The 16,969-nt window shown below is 33.0% G+C and overlaps 1 protein-coding gene across 2 annotated transcripts in view; it reads right to left on the bottom strand.

Annotated features, from left to right (window-relative positions):
* Positions 1–16,969, bottom strand: part of Rip11 (Rab11 interacting protein) — a 153,255-nt gene that overhangs the window by 34,447 nt on the left and 101,839 nt on the right. For both annotated transcript variants that reach the window (XM_085823922.1, XM_085823923.1), the window contains exon 6: positions 4,578–4,753. In XM_085823922.1, the coding sequence (XP_085680048.1) occupies positions 4,578–4,753 (176 nt within the window). The remainder of the gene's footprint in view (positions 1–4,577; positions 4,754–16,969) is intronic.

The raw sequence follows: 16,969 nt of genomic DNA, 5'->3' as shown, positions 1-16,969 counted from the left end.
TTTTTGGGTGATTTTAAACTTGCTATCATCAGTGATGTCAAACTGGCATTTACTTTCGAATTTCTGTCTTTTGTTCATTGTTTGCTGAAAGGTAGGTTTTGAAGTCAAGTTCTCAGTTAATTTTTACATATATTTTGTATTATTACATTTTAATTTGATTTTTAATTTCAGAAAAATGTGTCTAATAATTTTTTTTCTTACTTTATTGGACACTGAACTTATTTCATAAGGATTTGTTTTTGCATATTTTTATTTTATTTTTGGAATTCCTCTGCATAGAGGAAATATTCAGAATTTTCAGGTCAACTGTTAATAAATAATTCAGAATGGTTCATCAGCTAATTTTGGATGAACAGAAACATAGTGTTTTTCCTTGGAAGGAAGGATTCAATTGAGTTTGATCTACCTCTCTTGATAATGTTGAATCAAATTTTGATTGCATTTTTCTTCCTATATACTTTTGGATGGAGAATTTGGGGTTTTACTGGTTTTGAATTTCATTTCTTTCATGCCTTTGTGAATTTGGTTCTAAATTTCTTCCTTTTTGTCAACAATTGCTCAATTTTGTGGTAGCATATTGCATAGAAATAATATTGGGATAATTTTGTTTAAAGATAAAAAAAAGAAAAAAAAAATTGATACTATATATAATAATCTATATAAATATCTGTATATCTATCGCCATATATGATACTATATCCATTGAAGTACAGTACCACCCATTTCACTAACCAATGGCTCCAGCTATAGTCATAAAAATGATGTTTAGATATAGTAAAGTGTCCATCCACTACTAGATGAGATTGCTTACACCACCACCTGGTGGAAAACAGCTGAGTTAACATTCCTATCTCAGAAACGGTACAAGATAGGAGGTAAAAGTGAAATGCAAAGTTGTACAGCATTTAGTATAAATAGACACCTCATGGACATGAATGTTAAGGACAGAACGTTTTAAGGTATATTTGTTTGTTTGTGATTTCCTACACTGTTATGTGATGAAATGATCTTAGAAAGGAAAAAACAACTAGTTATCACAAGATACTTTTACTTTCAATGTTTAAATATCTCTGCATCAAGAAATGCACATCTGGACTCTTGTTAGAGCATCATATTGCACTTCTTGTAGAATAAATAGTGGGTGACATGTTTGCTCAAGCATCTATTTTATATCGCTGAAAGTCCTGCAATGTTTGTGGAAGGGTCATATATATCTGTTGTTTGAGATATCCCCCACAGGAATAAGTTCATTGGAGTAAGTCAGGTGAATGTCGATGCCACTTTTCAAACTCGATTATTTGTTCTCCGAATTTCTCTATCAGGTGCTGCTTTGTTTGGTGATCTCTTGTGTGCAGGCACGGCATCATGTTGAAGCCATCTATTCTGAAGCTGAAGCAATGGCAATAAAATCGGGTATTATGTCTTGTAGAAGTTCTAAATATCATGCAGCCATTAACATTACCTTAGCTGGTCTACCAGATGAAAGACGATTAATCATGCAGCCTGCTTCCCTTAAACATTTCACAACCTGTAGGATAATTTTGTGTGAAGGCTATGGGCCTGCAGGAAAAAATTGCTCACACGATTGCACTGCTGATCATGCCTTGTGCCCATATTCACCATAAAACAGAACTATCTCATAATATTCGTTTTTTGAAAATCATTCCATGACCTTCAGCAAACAACTCCAATGTGATATCCCTTTAATAGCTGTCTCAGGTGAACATACGTGATGCTTCATACACTATTTGCATGATGCACAAATTTTGCACATGAAGTTTAAGTTGTGTTGAGTTGATGCGTTTTGTGACATGATCTACATATTTCAAATTCTGTTTGTAAAGGCAATGAGTGCAGGAGTGCACCCTACAGGGTTTGAACTACAGTCCTCTCAATTGTGAATTACAAGGGATACCCCATGCCATGATACCGACTTCTTTTTCATCAAAAGATAATCTTTTCATTCAAGTTTCATGACATCACAGTTTCAGAAATCACAAAGAAACAAATGTGTATTTTCAGCATTCTGTTTTTAGCATTCATGTCCATGAGGTGTAGGTGTCGTTTGAACTAAATCAATTACTCTCTACAAATTTATAATTAACTTTTTCCTCCTATCTTTTACTGTTTTCAAGATAGGAATGATAACTTCATCATTTTCCACCAGCTGGCATTCTAAGCAGTGTCATCTAGTAGCATACAGCCACTTTACTATACCTAGTTACCACTTTTATGACTATATCTTCTGCTGGAACACCCACCACTTTAAGATTCAACTCCCTACAAGAAAAATCTCAAGATTAGCTGGATTTCATTTAAAAAGAATTGTTGGTGTTGTTAGGACCAAGGATTCTCAACCAGGAGAGGGTGGAGATGCAGTCAGCCTTTTATTTATTAAGTAATTAGTTTTATTTTAGGAATATAGAAAACTACTTTGATTCAAGTTTTAGTATTTATCAACATTTTCTAAACTTTTTCTTGTTTAATTTATAAACACATTACAAAATAACCTTGACTTAAATAAATGTATAGGTATATTTTCTGAGTTTTGGTGCAATCATCTAGCAATGGTGAAAAAGGTACATGGAGCAAAAAAGTTTGAGAACAACTGTTTTAGACAATGGATTGAGATAGACAGCTATTGACAGGCTTGAGGCTGGGTACTCTCAGCACAGGCCACTCAATGGTTACAAGTGTCTCGATTGGTGGTATTTAAGTTACAGCACTAATTTTTAATGATGGATGCCACTACCAGAAGGCTTGCTAAAGGCTGTCCAATAGACATGACACCTGTGAAGCATCAATATATGGTTGCATCTGGAGCAATAATTTCCATAAAAACTGTATACAGATGCCTTACAGAGACAAAGGTACATGTGGTAGAAAGTGCTAGGTATTCTTCGCAATAAATTTCAGAAGACAGCCTAGCATGTAGCCAAGCATACCATTCTTGGATACAACAAAATTGTAGCCACGACCTCTTAAATAATTAGTCAAGATTCAATACACAGTATTTCTCAATAAGGCTTAATCTGGAAAAGTCCTGGGCCCATTTTCATTTCTCCACCGTAAAGGAAATCAACCCATTTTAGTCAAAGTAGAATCTTTACAAAGGGGAAATCATGTTCAGTTGTTGTACACCATTGCATGTCTTTGATTTGGGCACCAAGACTGTACAACATTATAGGTATGAGGTTCTTGAAGCCTCAGAGGCTGAATGATAAAATAGCTGAACACTGATAGTTTGACCTGAGTTGGTGGCTGCATGAGAGGTTTGGTGGTTTTTCTCTACGTGTAGCATGGATAAGACCCAGTTTCCTCTTGAATGTCTTCCAAAAAGATATCCTTCTCCCTAAACAGATAATCCTCATGTGTTTTACTGAAATCCAAATGGTTCAATTCATTCCAATCCATTGAATCCTGCTATTTGAAACTTCCTGGAAAACTGATGAAGAGGATTTTTTTTTATTGATGATAACATGAAGTTACACAGAACTCAACTGGTCAAATATTCACTACACTGGCGCTGTCAGTAAAGTTGCTAGACCTAATTTTATAAAGCATGCTTGAGGTTACTGGAAGCGTTTTGAAATACGGCCTTTTTTATTGTGTTGACAAGCGGTAATATGTATAAATTTGGGGATGATATACTGGTGTTTGAATTAAAGCAAAAAATGGGAGAACTTTTAAGAATTTCATACGCTTAAGGCGTAACTTACAAAATCGATTCCTGTCTGTTGACATAATGCAAAAAGAGAAGAAACAAAAAAAAAAAAAAAAAAAAAAAAAAAAAAACTGGAGACCAAATAAAAAAAAAAAAATGAATAAATACAATTCGGAAAGCTTAAAATGGTAAAATATGACAAAATGAACCAAGAGAATAGAGACAAGAAAAATATTATAAATAAAGGCCCATACTGGTCGATCCCTAAAGATCCTTAAACTTCTGATCTCATGAATTCCTCCAATAATCATTATTTGGCATGTTATTTTAATAATGCTCGAGATGCTCTGGAAAGAAGAATTACACTACATCAACATCTTCCCCAGGACACTCCACGTATTAAAATCTTTATGTTTAGAATAACTGGATTTGTTTCCTTAAACTATGATCAACAACCACATTTACCGTATGATGGCCTGCTGTTAGGCATGGAAAATTGTGGGAAATAACCACACTGTGAGGCAGACATTATTATTATTTTGGTATATTAGGACTTGTTTTCTCATACTATTGGACACCTGTGTACAAAACCTCATAACAACAAACTATTTGTTTTCTGAGATATCAGGTGTAATTTTTCTGCCAATTAAAGAAAAACATATAATATTCCTGCAACTTTCATAGATAATTTTCACTTAATAACCTACAAAATTGTCCAAGTCTACTGATATGCTTCACTAGTACTCAGCAAAAGGAAAATCCAAAATTTTCTTTGCTCTGATGTAAATGACAATTCATTATTAAAATCTTAAACCATTAACAGTAATTGAGGGAAAATGTATTAGTAAACAACACATGAAGCATGCAGTTAATTTGTGAATGTGATGTATAAAAGACTAAATGTTGCTCATACGTAGAGTGCACCATGACGCTTCATTTGTACATGACTAAATTCTTCAGGACAGTCCACTAAGTCATCTGGATTGGAGCTTGTAGAGGATCGCTTCTCTCGTAATCTTTCCAGGTGCTTTCTGGGATCGAAATTTCTAAGAGACATGCTCCGAGAAGGCAGCTTTTGAATTTTATGACCTTAAAAGATATATTAATAAAACAATTTCAATATTTGCACTTTGAATAATTATTTTATTACATATAATAAAAATAAAACAGATTTAAACATATTAGAAAAATTCCCAAATAAACACTTAATATATTTCTCTAAGATGGCAGAATTCATTATATTTTAAAAGAATGGAATGTAGAACTTTTGTACTGGATTACCAGACCATTTTCCTGTAATTTAGCATATTAATTAAATTTTATACTCCAATACCATAAGCAGCTTGCCCATCAGTTGGCACCAGGCTTTGAATCCTGGCGAATGGACTGGCTGCATGGGCATTTTCATGGTATTCCTCATTTGTAATGTATGCATGAGCCAGTTTTCCTTTGAAAGGCATTCACAAAGGCATCCCTTCCTTTAGGTAGATATCCCTAAAGTGCTTTACCATAACTAAATAAGCCAAACTAACCTTAAGCAGCTCATTAAATAGAAAAAAAGAATACCATAATTACCCAAAATTAGAATTACATAAGAAATTACATTTGTCTGTTTCAATGTACAGAATCTAATCAAATCACTCTATACTGAACACTATGAAGCCACAATTTAAGAAGTAATGCTGTGTATAAGACAATTAAAATTATAAACATACCTTCACTCAGAGTTCATGGCGGGACAAAATAAATAATGTTTTTTAATATGATATATTTTGATGGAGCTTTCAAAGGCCTATCGTTATATGAAAAGAGAATTGTATTCATTTGTAAAAGAAAATTTCAGTTTACACAGAAAATTTGTTTCATGAAATAAAACATTTAAAAAAGTCATACAGTACACAGCATTTTATTATAATTCATTAACATCAATCCTGTGAACTTTTTTAGTTGTTGATCAAGATGCGTTACAATTTTGGAGTTTACACTTTTTGAAAATTAGTTGTAAAAGATGTTTTGATTAGTTAGATCATTCAATCATTGGTAATCAAAAGGTCTTTCAAATTAGATTTTTCAAATGCATTTAGTCTACACACTGGAATATAAATGGTTATCAATGATTTTGCATTATATAAATGGTTATTAATGATTTTGCATTATTATAGAAATGTCGTGTCAAACAAAATTTATATTATGAAACACTGAGAATTAATAAAAGTATTCATAATAAATATATCTTATTTAAATTGCATTTTACAAGAAAAACTAAAAAAGCTTAATACATAAACTTATATGAGGAAAACCTGTCTCCAAAAGATCACATGGTTGGCATTAATGATAGCTATGAACACAAAATAATCAAGTAGTTGGCAATAATGGTAATTAAAATTACAGTATTGCTAGATCAAGTGATGTGTTCAGAAAAGAAATGAAGTGCTGATAAGATAAAGAAAATTAGAAATATCTAAAGAAATAATTTAACCCCCAAAAAAGGGGGGAAGAAAAAAGAAAAAGAAAAAAAAAACTATACAACCAAAATGCTAAATAAAAGTGTGATTTTTTTTTTTTTTTTTTCAATTGAATTTGCAAGGAATAAGAAAATGAATATACTTCTTACAAGACGACTTTTTAGAATAAAATTCTTTGAACTCAACAGAAAATCATAACTGTTGCTGTGTTAAAGTGTGCTATGCAATGTAATTGTTTTATACTTCTTCAACTAAACTTGGAACATGCCATTTGAAAGTAAATTTGTAATATATTGCATCCAATATATAAATGTATATTAAATTTTTAGCAGAAAACTAAATTAACATTTTAAAATTAAATATATCTCTATTATTGCAATTTTCTGGTTCAAATCCTACAGAAGGAATAGGTATGTGGATGTTTTCATTATAATATAATAAAAACACTTCAATTTAATATTAAATAATTAATAAACTATGAAAAATGCTTTATTTATATTGCAAAATGAATAAAAAATCAGTTCTTGATTTTCAACAGATATAGAGCATGACTTTACACATGTTGTGTCCACTCACAGTTTCATGTTGTAAGAATAAGAATAATACATATTATATTGGAACTTACTAACGAAAAATTTCATGTGCCAAAAAGGACAGCTTTGTCTTTTCTTCTTCCCTTATCTCATCCCTACTTTCACTTACCATACCTACAAATCTTAGACTCTTCTAGTTAACAAAAGCAGCCGTTCCAGCGCCTTCTTCTGAATTTGTTTCAGAGCCCCTGAATGTTTGAGAGCTTTTTTCTGAATTCTATCATGCAAATAAAAGAGATTTGTTTTCACAGCTTGCCACATCATCCGATTATTATCGACGATGCCATCCTATATATATATATATATACACACACATATTCATGCAGATTCTTTATTATTTAATTTCTGTAAAAATAACACAGGCCAATAATATTTGATGGCAAATATTTGAAAAGTGATATAGCCTTTTATAGTGATTCATCAGAAAATCCTGTTTTGAGACTAATAGCCCATTTGAACTAAGGCCTCTTTTGGGCTAGTAACTTCTGCGGAAGGAGATACTTTCAGACACATTCGCAGTGGATTCAGCAACTCTCTTGATATTGCCCATGTAAGAAGTAAAGGATACAATATTTATAAATACAGTCACTGAAACCTGAGAACATAATTAATAATTAATTTGCTTTTTTTTTTTTTTTTGGTAACTGTAATGTTTCTAAACTGAATTATTTGAAATTGGGTCATTCTTTTTTAAACACCCTGTATATGGCACATTTTTTGGGGTATTTGGAAATGAAGCTCTTTTCGCTTCCATTTCAGTTAAGCAAACAATATTAAGTAGCCGTATCATATCTGTACACTTTGCTATATTGGGGTGTATCATTGTAGTATTATAATTATGCTACATTGCAGTTAACCTAAAACTTAGTAAAGCTTAGCTATTAATAAAAAATTAGAGTTTTTTTGCATGTGTCTGGAAGAACAGGTCTATGTTGTCATAAACAAAAGTTTTATTTTATGAATGTAATAAAATGCTCCTTTGTTTTAATTTTATGGGTTTTTAAATCCTTGTACCAGGGGGAAAAAAACAGCTAAATAATTTTGCTTTGTTGTAACATTATATTAGCAGTAAATGTTAAAAATATCAAAAATTTACAGTTACTCTTGCAATTAACTTTATGTACTATTTAGTTACTATACCAAAACGAGAATTCTAGTAAATATTGTAAAATTATGTATTTTTGCCAATACATTATGCTTAAGAATATTTTAAACAAACATACAGTGTAGAAAATTTCACATTGCAAACATGTATTTCTCTTTGAAATATTATTTTTATTCCACGAATTGATAAAAATTCATCTTTCCTTAAACAAAATACTCAATAAAACACAGAGCATAAACATACACAGTGAAAGTTCTTTCCACAATTTAGGAATAAACCAGTGAGAACATCTCTAGTAACCAAAGAAAGCCATTCCACAATGTAGATTCTTTTCGTTGAAAGCCATATTGGAATCTTTCCTTTCACCTGCATATATTGAACTCGCCCCGCTAACAAAAGCAGCCATTCTGGGACTGACAGTCTAGTGAATTCAGAAGATTCCCCTATTAAGATGATGATGTGATTGAAAGATGTTTTCATGTAAAAGATGGTCACTTTTATTCATCTGTAAACAGTCCCATTGTAACGTCTTACGCTATTTTATCAACCATCACGAAGTTCTCAGGAAAAGAATAACCACCACGAAAGTTCCCATGGACAGAGTATTCCTTAGCGAATTCTTGGAAAGAGGAAATGACCAGCAGTCACAAAACTACCTTATGAAGAGCATCCTACTCGGACACAACTCAGTCTGGCAACCACCGGCTTAGAGATTCGATTTATTCAAGACAGCCTCATCTTGAGCCTACCCTCATCTTGAACTATTTCCAAACAAGAACTTTCATCTAAACAGGAACTTATTCACCCTACTGTGAGAACAATATTTTATAAGTTTATTTATTTTTGCATATAGCCTAGAAAGAACCGAAATAAATTTATTTACAGTACCTCTTGTCTTTTGAATTCGTTGCAGCTATAGAGGCTATGTGTAAAAATGGTGGCAGGTAAGTGGATCCTGGAGGAAGAAGTAATTGAGACTTCTCCGTTTCCCATGTAGTGTCAGCAACAACAAAGACTGTGCGGGAAAACTATGTGCAAAAAGTGCCTGCAAAACGACAGAAGAAATTTTCCTCTTATGTGGACAACAGCAAGTTTCAGCGATCTTATCTCTGAATACGCGTTTGTGGAAAGAAGTACACTGAACTGTGACACCTACTATTAAGTGATTTGTTGCATCCTGAATAGTGTTCAGTGAACAGTGATTTCCCTGCTAAGTGAAAAAAATTGTGTTTTCTTTAGTGATATAAAAAAGGAAACAAATAGTGCCATGGTTAGGATCAAGTACTTCTGAATAGAATAAAAAGATGTGTATCTACTTGTTTGCAAAATGGGGTAAGTCAATTTGCGCATTAACCTTTGTAGAGGCAATATTCATTTTATTACATAAAATTGCTGTGTCTAATTTATATTTTTAAATTGATAGGTCACTCATAACCCTGAATGGTTTTGAGAAACCTAATTTTAATGTCAAGTTTTCAAATTTAAGAGGCATGTGTTATTCATAAATCAAGTTCTGTTTTGCTTTTGTTGAAAAGTATTTTAGAAATTTGCTTATTGTACTGAGCATTATTACCTGTTTGAGCTGAAATATTTTATTTAAAATTGTAAGCTGAAATTATTTGTTCTAAATTGTCTTTACTTCTTAACATTTTGCTAATCGCAAGTAGTCTGCGTAAAGCATATCATAAATTGCAATGTTATTTTGTGTTATTCTAATTAATTCTAAAGTGGGAAAGATTTTAATAGTTTATGTCAACCCTATCATAAAATGCAATGTTATTTTGTGTATTCTATTTAATTTTAAAGTGGGAAAGATTTTGTAAGCAGCTAATACTTTTGAAAAACTATTTTATTTTGTGTATGATCTGAAATTTTTGGAATTTGAAATATGTCATATCTTGGGAAGGCTAGGAAACGGGATCTCATAAATCTGTCTGAGAAATTAGGTTTAGAGATTCCCCCCAATGCAAAAATACAGGATCTTAAAAACCTTATTGTGCAGAGTCCTCATTATGACAAAAAATTTGTCGAGGCATTGATAGAGTCCATTATTGAAACTCGGATAGAACAGCATAGGCTTGAAGAAGCTGAACAGCAGAGACTAGAAAAGGAAAGGGAAAGAGAGTTTGAATTGGAATGACTGAGGTTGACAAATGCCAACAACGTCAGAGAAAATTCCCAGAATAATAATATTTCTAGGTCAATAAGAGAATTGCAAAATTTAATGCAAAGATATAATCCCGAATCATCGGATATTTCTCTTTATTTAATGATGTTTGAGCATCAGGCTCGCAAAGCGAATGTATCGCATTTGATGGGTATCGCATTTGATGGCTTATTGCCAATGGACATTGTTTCTATTATTTTACGAGAACCGGAAGAGGAACTCGATAATTACACTTACGTGAAGATAATTCTTTTACAACGTTTCAAGTTGAGCCCAGAGGCTTTTCGTGTTAAATTTGTCCAGCACCAGTGCCGTGCAGGTACTCGATATAAAGATTTTGCCTTCGAGCTGAGGAATTATCTGGATGAGTGGTTAAATGGAGCGGAAGTGCGAGATTTTGATTTGCTAAAAGACTTAATGTTGACAGACCAAATAAAACATCGCGGAAACAGCGAAATTCGTGAACATTTCGTGGATGACTGGCCGAATACAATATCTTCCTCTGAATTAGTCAGAAAATTAAATGAATATGAAGAAGTGCGTAGGTCCATAAAAAACTGACAGGTTTTGTTAAAAGCACTGAAATAGACACTAAGGAAAGGAAGAAGGGTCAACCGACAGATCGAATACGTCGCGGTGGTAAGGGTGCAGAAGGAAAGACTGCCGAGAAATGGAAGTCAAATGTTTTCAAAAAACGGAGAGCACCTAGATGCTATGAATGCAACTCAGAGAATCATTTCCAATACCAGTGCCCGCGATTAAAAGCTACGACGGAATCTATTGAAATTGTAAATAATTTGGATATTTTGGGTACCCCAGACATGTGGCTTGACCCATATATTATTACTGTGAAAAACAACGATCGAAAGATTAAAATGTTTAGAGATACTGGATCCACTATTGACTTAATAGGAAGGGATCATGTAACATCAGAAATGTTGTTAAAGAAAACTGTCTTGATCAAGCATGCCTCTTGCACAAGTAAAACTCGAAGGAGAGAATTTTGGGAAGGTAATTACCAAAGCAGCAGTAATTAGCCAAGATCTCAATCAGGAATACTACTTATTGGGTAATCAAACAGCTTAGTTGATTGATCATAATATAAAGATATTTGGTAAAGATAATGCAGTACAAGCAAAGACGCCCTGTCGAGATGCAGCCATTAACCCAAACAAAAGAAGGGAGGTCAAAGTCAGGGAGTCCTTACGGATGAAAAATAAAAGTTTCCCCGTCGAGTCAGCTAAGGCCCGAGGCAAAGAAAGGGTGAAGTGTCCTCACCGTTCAGACAACAGGTCAAGAAGTGGATAAATTACGATAACAAAAGCGGTCATTAACCCAAGAAGTGCATGCGCTTCTTTAGATTTACGAAGAAAGCAAAACTAAGAAAAAGATGCTGGTCCGCCAGGACGAATTTTTGTCTGGAATCCCGGAAGAAAGAACTCGGAAAGAAAGGAGTGCAGGAAGACCCCCGGAGCGTTTCCATTCACAATGTGCTGTTCTGAAATCGGAAGCTGAACATTGAAATCGAACATATAACTGGCAAAGTAGTTTGAAGATAGGAACAAAAAAGTTAACCATAAGTGGAAAACTCACAGACATAATGAAGGCTCGGAAGTGCGAAAACACACCAAATAAATTGAGATTTTATCTGAATTAGGTCCCAATAGGAGCCGAGAACTTGTTTTGAATACAATTTTTTTTTTATTTTGTTTATTGTAGTACTTTGTATATTGTGTGTTGATCCTTTTAGAATTATGTAGGATTTATTGTGTCCCTTAGCTTTATAGTACAGTTGCAGCCTTGCAACTTTGAGGTTATTTATCGCTCAGAGAGGCTAAATATATGTTGATAGGCTGAGTCGTCTACAGGAAACACTCTGTGCTAGTATACAAGTTATTTTTGTTTCCTGTTAAGCATATTGTAATGTGCGTATATATATATGTATTGAATTTATTAAGTTCTCGCCTCTAAGGGTAATGCCTAATTAACATACATGTGAACTATCTATTAGTGACATTATTATTAATAGTATTATTATTATTGCATGCAACAGTGTTCTATAAACGTGCTTATGAAAATTATTTAGAGGACAGAGATATTTATCTCCTGTGTGTTTTGTTTTATGAACTAGAGCAGAAGTGAGGTGAACTTTTCTCTCGTCTAAACTCGAGAAAAGTTCTTCCCAAGGGGGAAGGAATATAGCTGTAATGTCTTAAGCTATTTTATCGACCATCACGAAGTTCTCAGGAAAAGAATGACCACCACGAAAGTTCCCACGGACAGAGTATTCCTCAGTGAATTCTCGGAAAGAGGAAGTGACCAGCAGTCACAAAACAATCTCAGCTTTTTTGTTCCTCTTATAGCTGTTCGAAAGAAGACATTGTTCAGTTCCCTTTCATCAGTTTATAGGTTCAGTGTCTCAGACCACCCGGTTCGAGACCCTCAGTTGGAATTGAAAAGTTCCCACGGACTTTTTCCCCAGGCTGTCTTCATCACATCCAATTTTTAATCAAAGTGTTCTCGCTAATCAAGAGGCGCTTCTAAAAATTACGGACAAATAAGGATCCTAGAAGTTTTCCCAACACGCCCAGGACAACTTGAACAAAATCATGGAATGCAGTTCCAGAGAAAGAGAAAAAGTGAGAGTTAATTGCAGTAAGTAGAGAGAGAAACCTTCTCTCGGTTTTTTCCAGCTCGACCACGAGCAAATTTTTGCCTCACTCTGCGTAGAGCGATATTAATATCTCTGCCAAGAGATTTACAGCGAAGTAGCTGGTTTCGCCGCTACCTTACGAAGAGCATCCTAATCAGACACAGCTCAGTCTGGCAACCACCGGCTTAGAGATTCGATTTATTCAAGACAGCCTCATCTTGAACTATTTCCAAACAAGAACTTATTCACCCTATTGTGAGAACAATATTTTATAAGTTTATTTATTTTTGCATATAGCCTAGAAAGAACCGAAATAAATTTATTTACGCAAAAGTCGTTAATCCGGACACGTCGGGACTTCAGTGATTCCGAATTATCAATTTTTCCGGATTATAGATCATCAGTTTAAATCTCGTAAGATGGCATGCAGAAATTATAAAATTAAAAATATGAAACCGTAATTTATGAAATAAAGAACAATTATGATATAAAGGGTATCAAAATTTACAAAAAAAAGCTTAATATTTATTTGTTTACTTTATTAAACATTTCTTTCAATGTATGTTGTTTAAGTTGCTTCGTTTTATGTGATAATACTTTCTCTTTAATTCTATAAGCAGACATAATTTCTTGTTCAGTTACAAAGTTCTGCTGTTCAAGTCCTATAATTTCTGTGTCGAGAATACCAACTAATTTGTCAATCGAAATTTTTTCGTTTTCAATAACCTCTGTGTCACTTTCTTCACTATCAGAAGCGAGTTATAATGACGAAGAATATGATTTAAATCATATCAAAGACGGAGTACATCGAGATGAAATACTACATTTAGTAAGGAATTATAAGCCAAATAAAATAAAAACATCTGCCCTGAAGATAAGAATAGTGCTGACAGATCAACTTCCAATTCATTGCGTGCCATGGCGCTTTTCCAAGCTGAGTTATCAGCAATAAAAATGGCCCTAGAATATTGAACAAAAATGAAATAAAAAAAATTCAAATATATGTAGATAATCTATCCACGATTCTAGCTATGAAAAATACTAAACATAATTTTCCGATCATTCAAGATATCTATGATATCTCCATCTTGAATCTTGATATACATCCTACTATTTCATGGGTTAAATCCTCACGTGTGGGAATTTCTGGAAATGAAGAAGCAGATGAAGCGGCAAAATCTGCTATTACTGACACTGACACAGAATTAAAAAATCCGTCCTGGCCCAAATCTCAGTTAAAACACCAACTTAAATGCCTACGGGGACAAGTATGAGAAGTAGAATGGAAAAATAGTGATAAGGGGAGAAGACTTTTCCAACTCAAACCTCATATCATTACGGACAGACTTAGTACAAATCACTTAATCAATTGGTTTATGACAGGACATGGCCCCTTTACCAAGTATTTTTACGAACGAAACATAGCTCCTTCTGAGCAATGTATATGTGGGGAAAGGGGTGACCCTAACCATTACATCTTCAAATGTTAATTAACAAAAAGCTATCACTTGAAACTTCCTGATTAAATTAGAATTGACAAAACGAACTAGAATTGACAAAAAGACTAGAGGACCATACAACACCTCTTTGCATCCAACAAAACAAAGGAGTCTAACATATTCTGGGGGGGGGGGGGGAAATCGTATACAAAATAATTTCTGCATGTACTCAGTATATACTCTCTTACATATACAGGCAAAAAAAAAAGTGCTCTTTGCATTTATGTATATAATCATGCAATATATATATATATATACACGTTCATAAATGTATTGTTATATGTATGTCATTATGTATCAATATGTTATATTTTTACGTTTATGTTATATATTTGCCTTTATGTTCTGTATTTACCATTATGTTCTATATTTACCATTATGTATTCGTGTGTATGAAAGGCACCATATGTCACAACTATACTGTAATCATGTACATATGTAAAATAATGTGAATATGTCAAAATTCTTCAAAAAATTTATAACGTTCAAATAAAGAGATAGTGCAGTTGGGCAATACCCACATTACCAATGGTTAAACAATGGGTGTCTGCTGCACTACAACCTGAACCTCTGGTAAAATAATATATTCTGGCAGAATTTTTAACAAATTTCTTTTTGCTGCTGAAAAATTTGACAAGCAATGTATTAATATTGAGTTGAAAGCAAAAAACATCCAAGATTTGCTTATAAAAACCATTGGAGCGTGGAACGCAACAAAAAGAATGCATATGAAATGATGACATTGCTCTGTTATGAGCATGGTTACCTGAAGAATATTTATTTGCATGGTTATCAAAGTTCAGCACATGCTGAAAATTTGGCGATTTCTACTAAGGTGTTTGCAATAATACACGAGTACCAATATCAAAATTAGAATTTTTACGTATCTAATTGCAAAATCAGTTTCATTATAGGATCATAAGCCTGAAATTAATAAAAGTCCAAGGAAACCTACCAAATTCTCAACAGACAAAATTACTGTATATGATGTAACAGATTTTTTGGCCACATAATATTTCCATGTCAAATTATGTGCAGACACAAAAGCAAAATCTGCAGATGTTTATACTTAGCTAGGGTGCATATTAAGAACAACAGTCATAAGTATTCAAACATGACAGTAGCACAGATTTTCAACTGGAAAATGCTGACTTCTTAAGAGGAAAATCGAAACTAGCTTGAAAGAGAATGATCCATAAAAGCTTAGTGACAGGGTTGGAAACAATATACAGAAATGGTGCTGGGTGGTCAGAAGATTGAGTATCTTTCAGCCAACTTAGCATTAAAAAATTCAGTTATTACATTTAGTAATGAACTTCATTTGAATTTATTCCACTGTTTTTATTTCAGATATGGGTTTAATGCAGCAGTGTACAAAATATTGTATTTCCTATCACATTTTTTCTCCTAGCTTTTTAGAGCCAGGTTTAGAAAATTAAAAAAAATATTTGCATAATTTTCTCCTTCCTCTATTGTACATAGATTTCTCTTTGTGGGCTAGTTATTAACAAATTGTATTTCCTTCATAATTTTAATTTTTATTCAGTGTATTCCATTGGTATTTCCACTGGCATTTCCTTCATTTTGTTTCCTCTTGGAATTATTTTGTCCAGATTCTTCAATCAGCTACCAGATGAGGCAGGCATTTTCACACATTAGAAACTTTTGAAGCATGTGATTTCACCTTACTTCTATTACTTATATTCCAGGTTTTATCTGCTGCTGAAGTATTCAATCTCACTAAATTTGGGTCTTTTGTTCTTTCCTTCTCCTTTCTTCCTAAAATATTCCTCTGAAAACTGTCATCAAAATTCATTCATGTGAGGTCCCTCTGGGGCTCTATAAGGTAACTGAACTGAGCATGTTGTATTTCTGGTTCAGTTACTATCAGGTATGGCCTCAATATCCATCAGATAATGTTATGCTAATATTACTGTTGGAATTACGCTATATTACTATTGTTTTCTCATTGGAATGTAGGTTTCTTTTAAAGAAATAATATTGTGATAATCAACAGTCATGGATAATTATCCATGACTATTTAATATTTGTTATCTTTAGCATGACTGTATTCTTTGGAAATTAAATTATATAATTCCCCCCCCCTTGATTTCTGAACGAGAAAATCAGGAAATCGAGAAACATTCACGAGGAAATGCAGTATTAGTTTTACAAATTTCTGATACCTTTTCAAACAACTATAAAAGTTTTTTTTTCACCTTCTTGTAGGAATATTTTCTAATTTCTTTTATTTTCTGTGCTGCTCAAAGCATTATTAAAGAAAATTTGAGATGGTGAAAAGTTAAAAAATTCCTCTATTTACAGTGGAAATTAAGAACTTATGGATACTTACATAATAGTGTGACGACTTTGGCCTGTTTGAGAAATTATTTACCGAAGAAAATGAATGAACCTAGAGAAAATTTTGTGGCAATCACTTTTAAGAATAGATTCAACTAAATGTTCTCTTTAGTAATTTTATAATAAATTATTGTATTCCAATAAAACATTTGCTGTGCTTTATTACAAGTGCACCCCTTACTCACATATTTTAAAATTATGTTTAAGACAAAGTATGTCACAATTTGTCTATAAAAACTTTTTAAATTAGGATACAGCCAAAAGAAAACTTAGGAAAATAGTAACCTTTTCTGTTAAAATTGAAAAACTGTTATGCACATGTTTGCCAGAGTTTGGTGCACTATCAAAATTTGTTGACTCTTCTACTATAGCATTTGCACTAAGCCATAAAGTACGAAGCTGTGAATATTACTTTAACCTTTTTCATACTGACGTTCCTCCAAACATGCCAGTAAGAACTAC

Source organism: Stegodyphus dumicola, chromosome 9, assembly GCF_044657685.1.
Source record: "Stegodyphus dumicola isolate Sdum_Otavi_A_Nest chromosome 9, ASM4465768v1".
NCBI lineage: Eukaryota > Metazoa > Arthropoda > Arachnida > Araneae > Eresidae > Stegodyphus > Stegodyphus dumicola.
The sequence above is the reverse complement of the archived record's forward strand: the minus strand, read 5'-3'. Positions and strand labels throughout refer to the sequence as shown.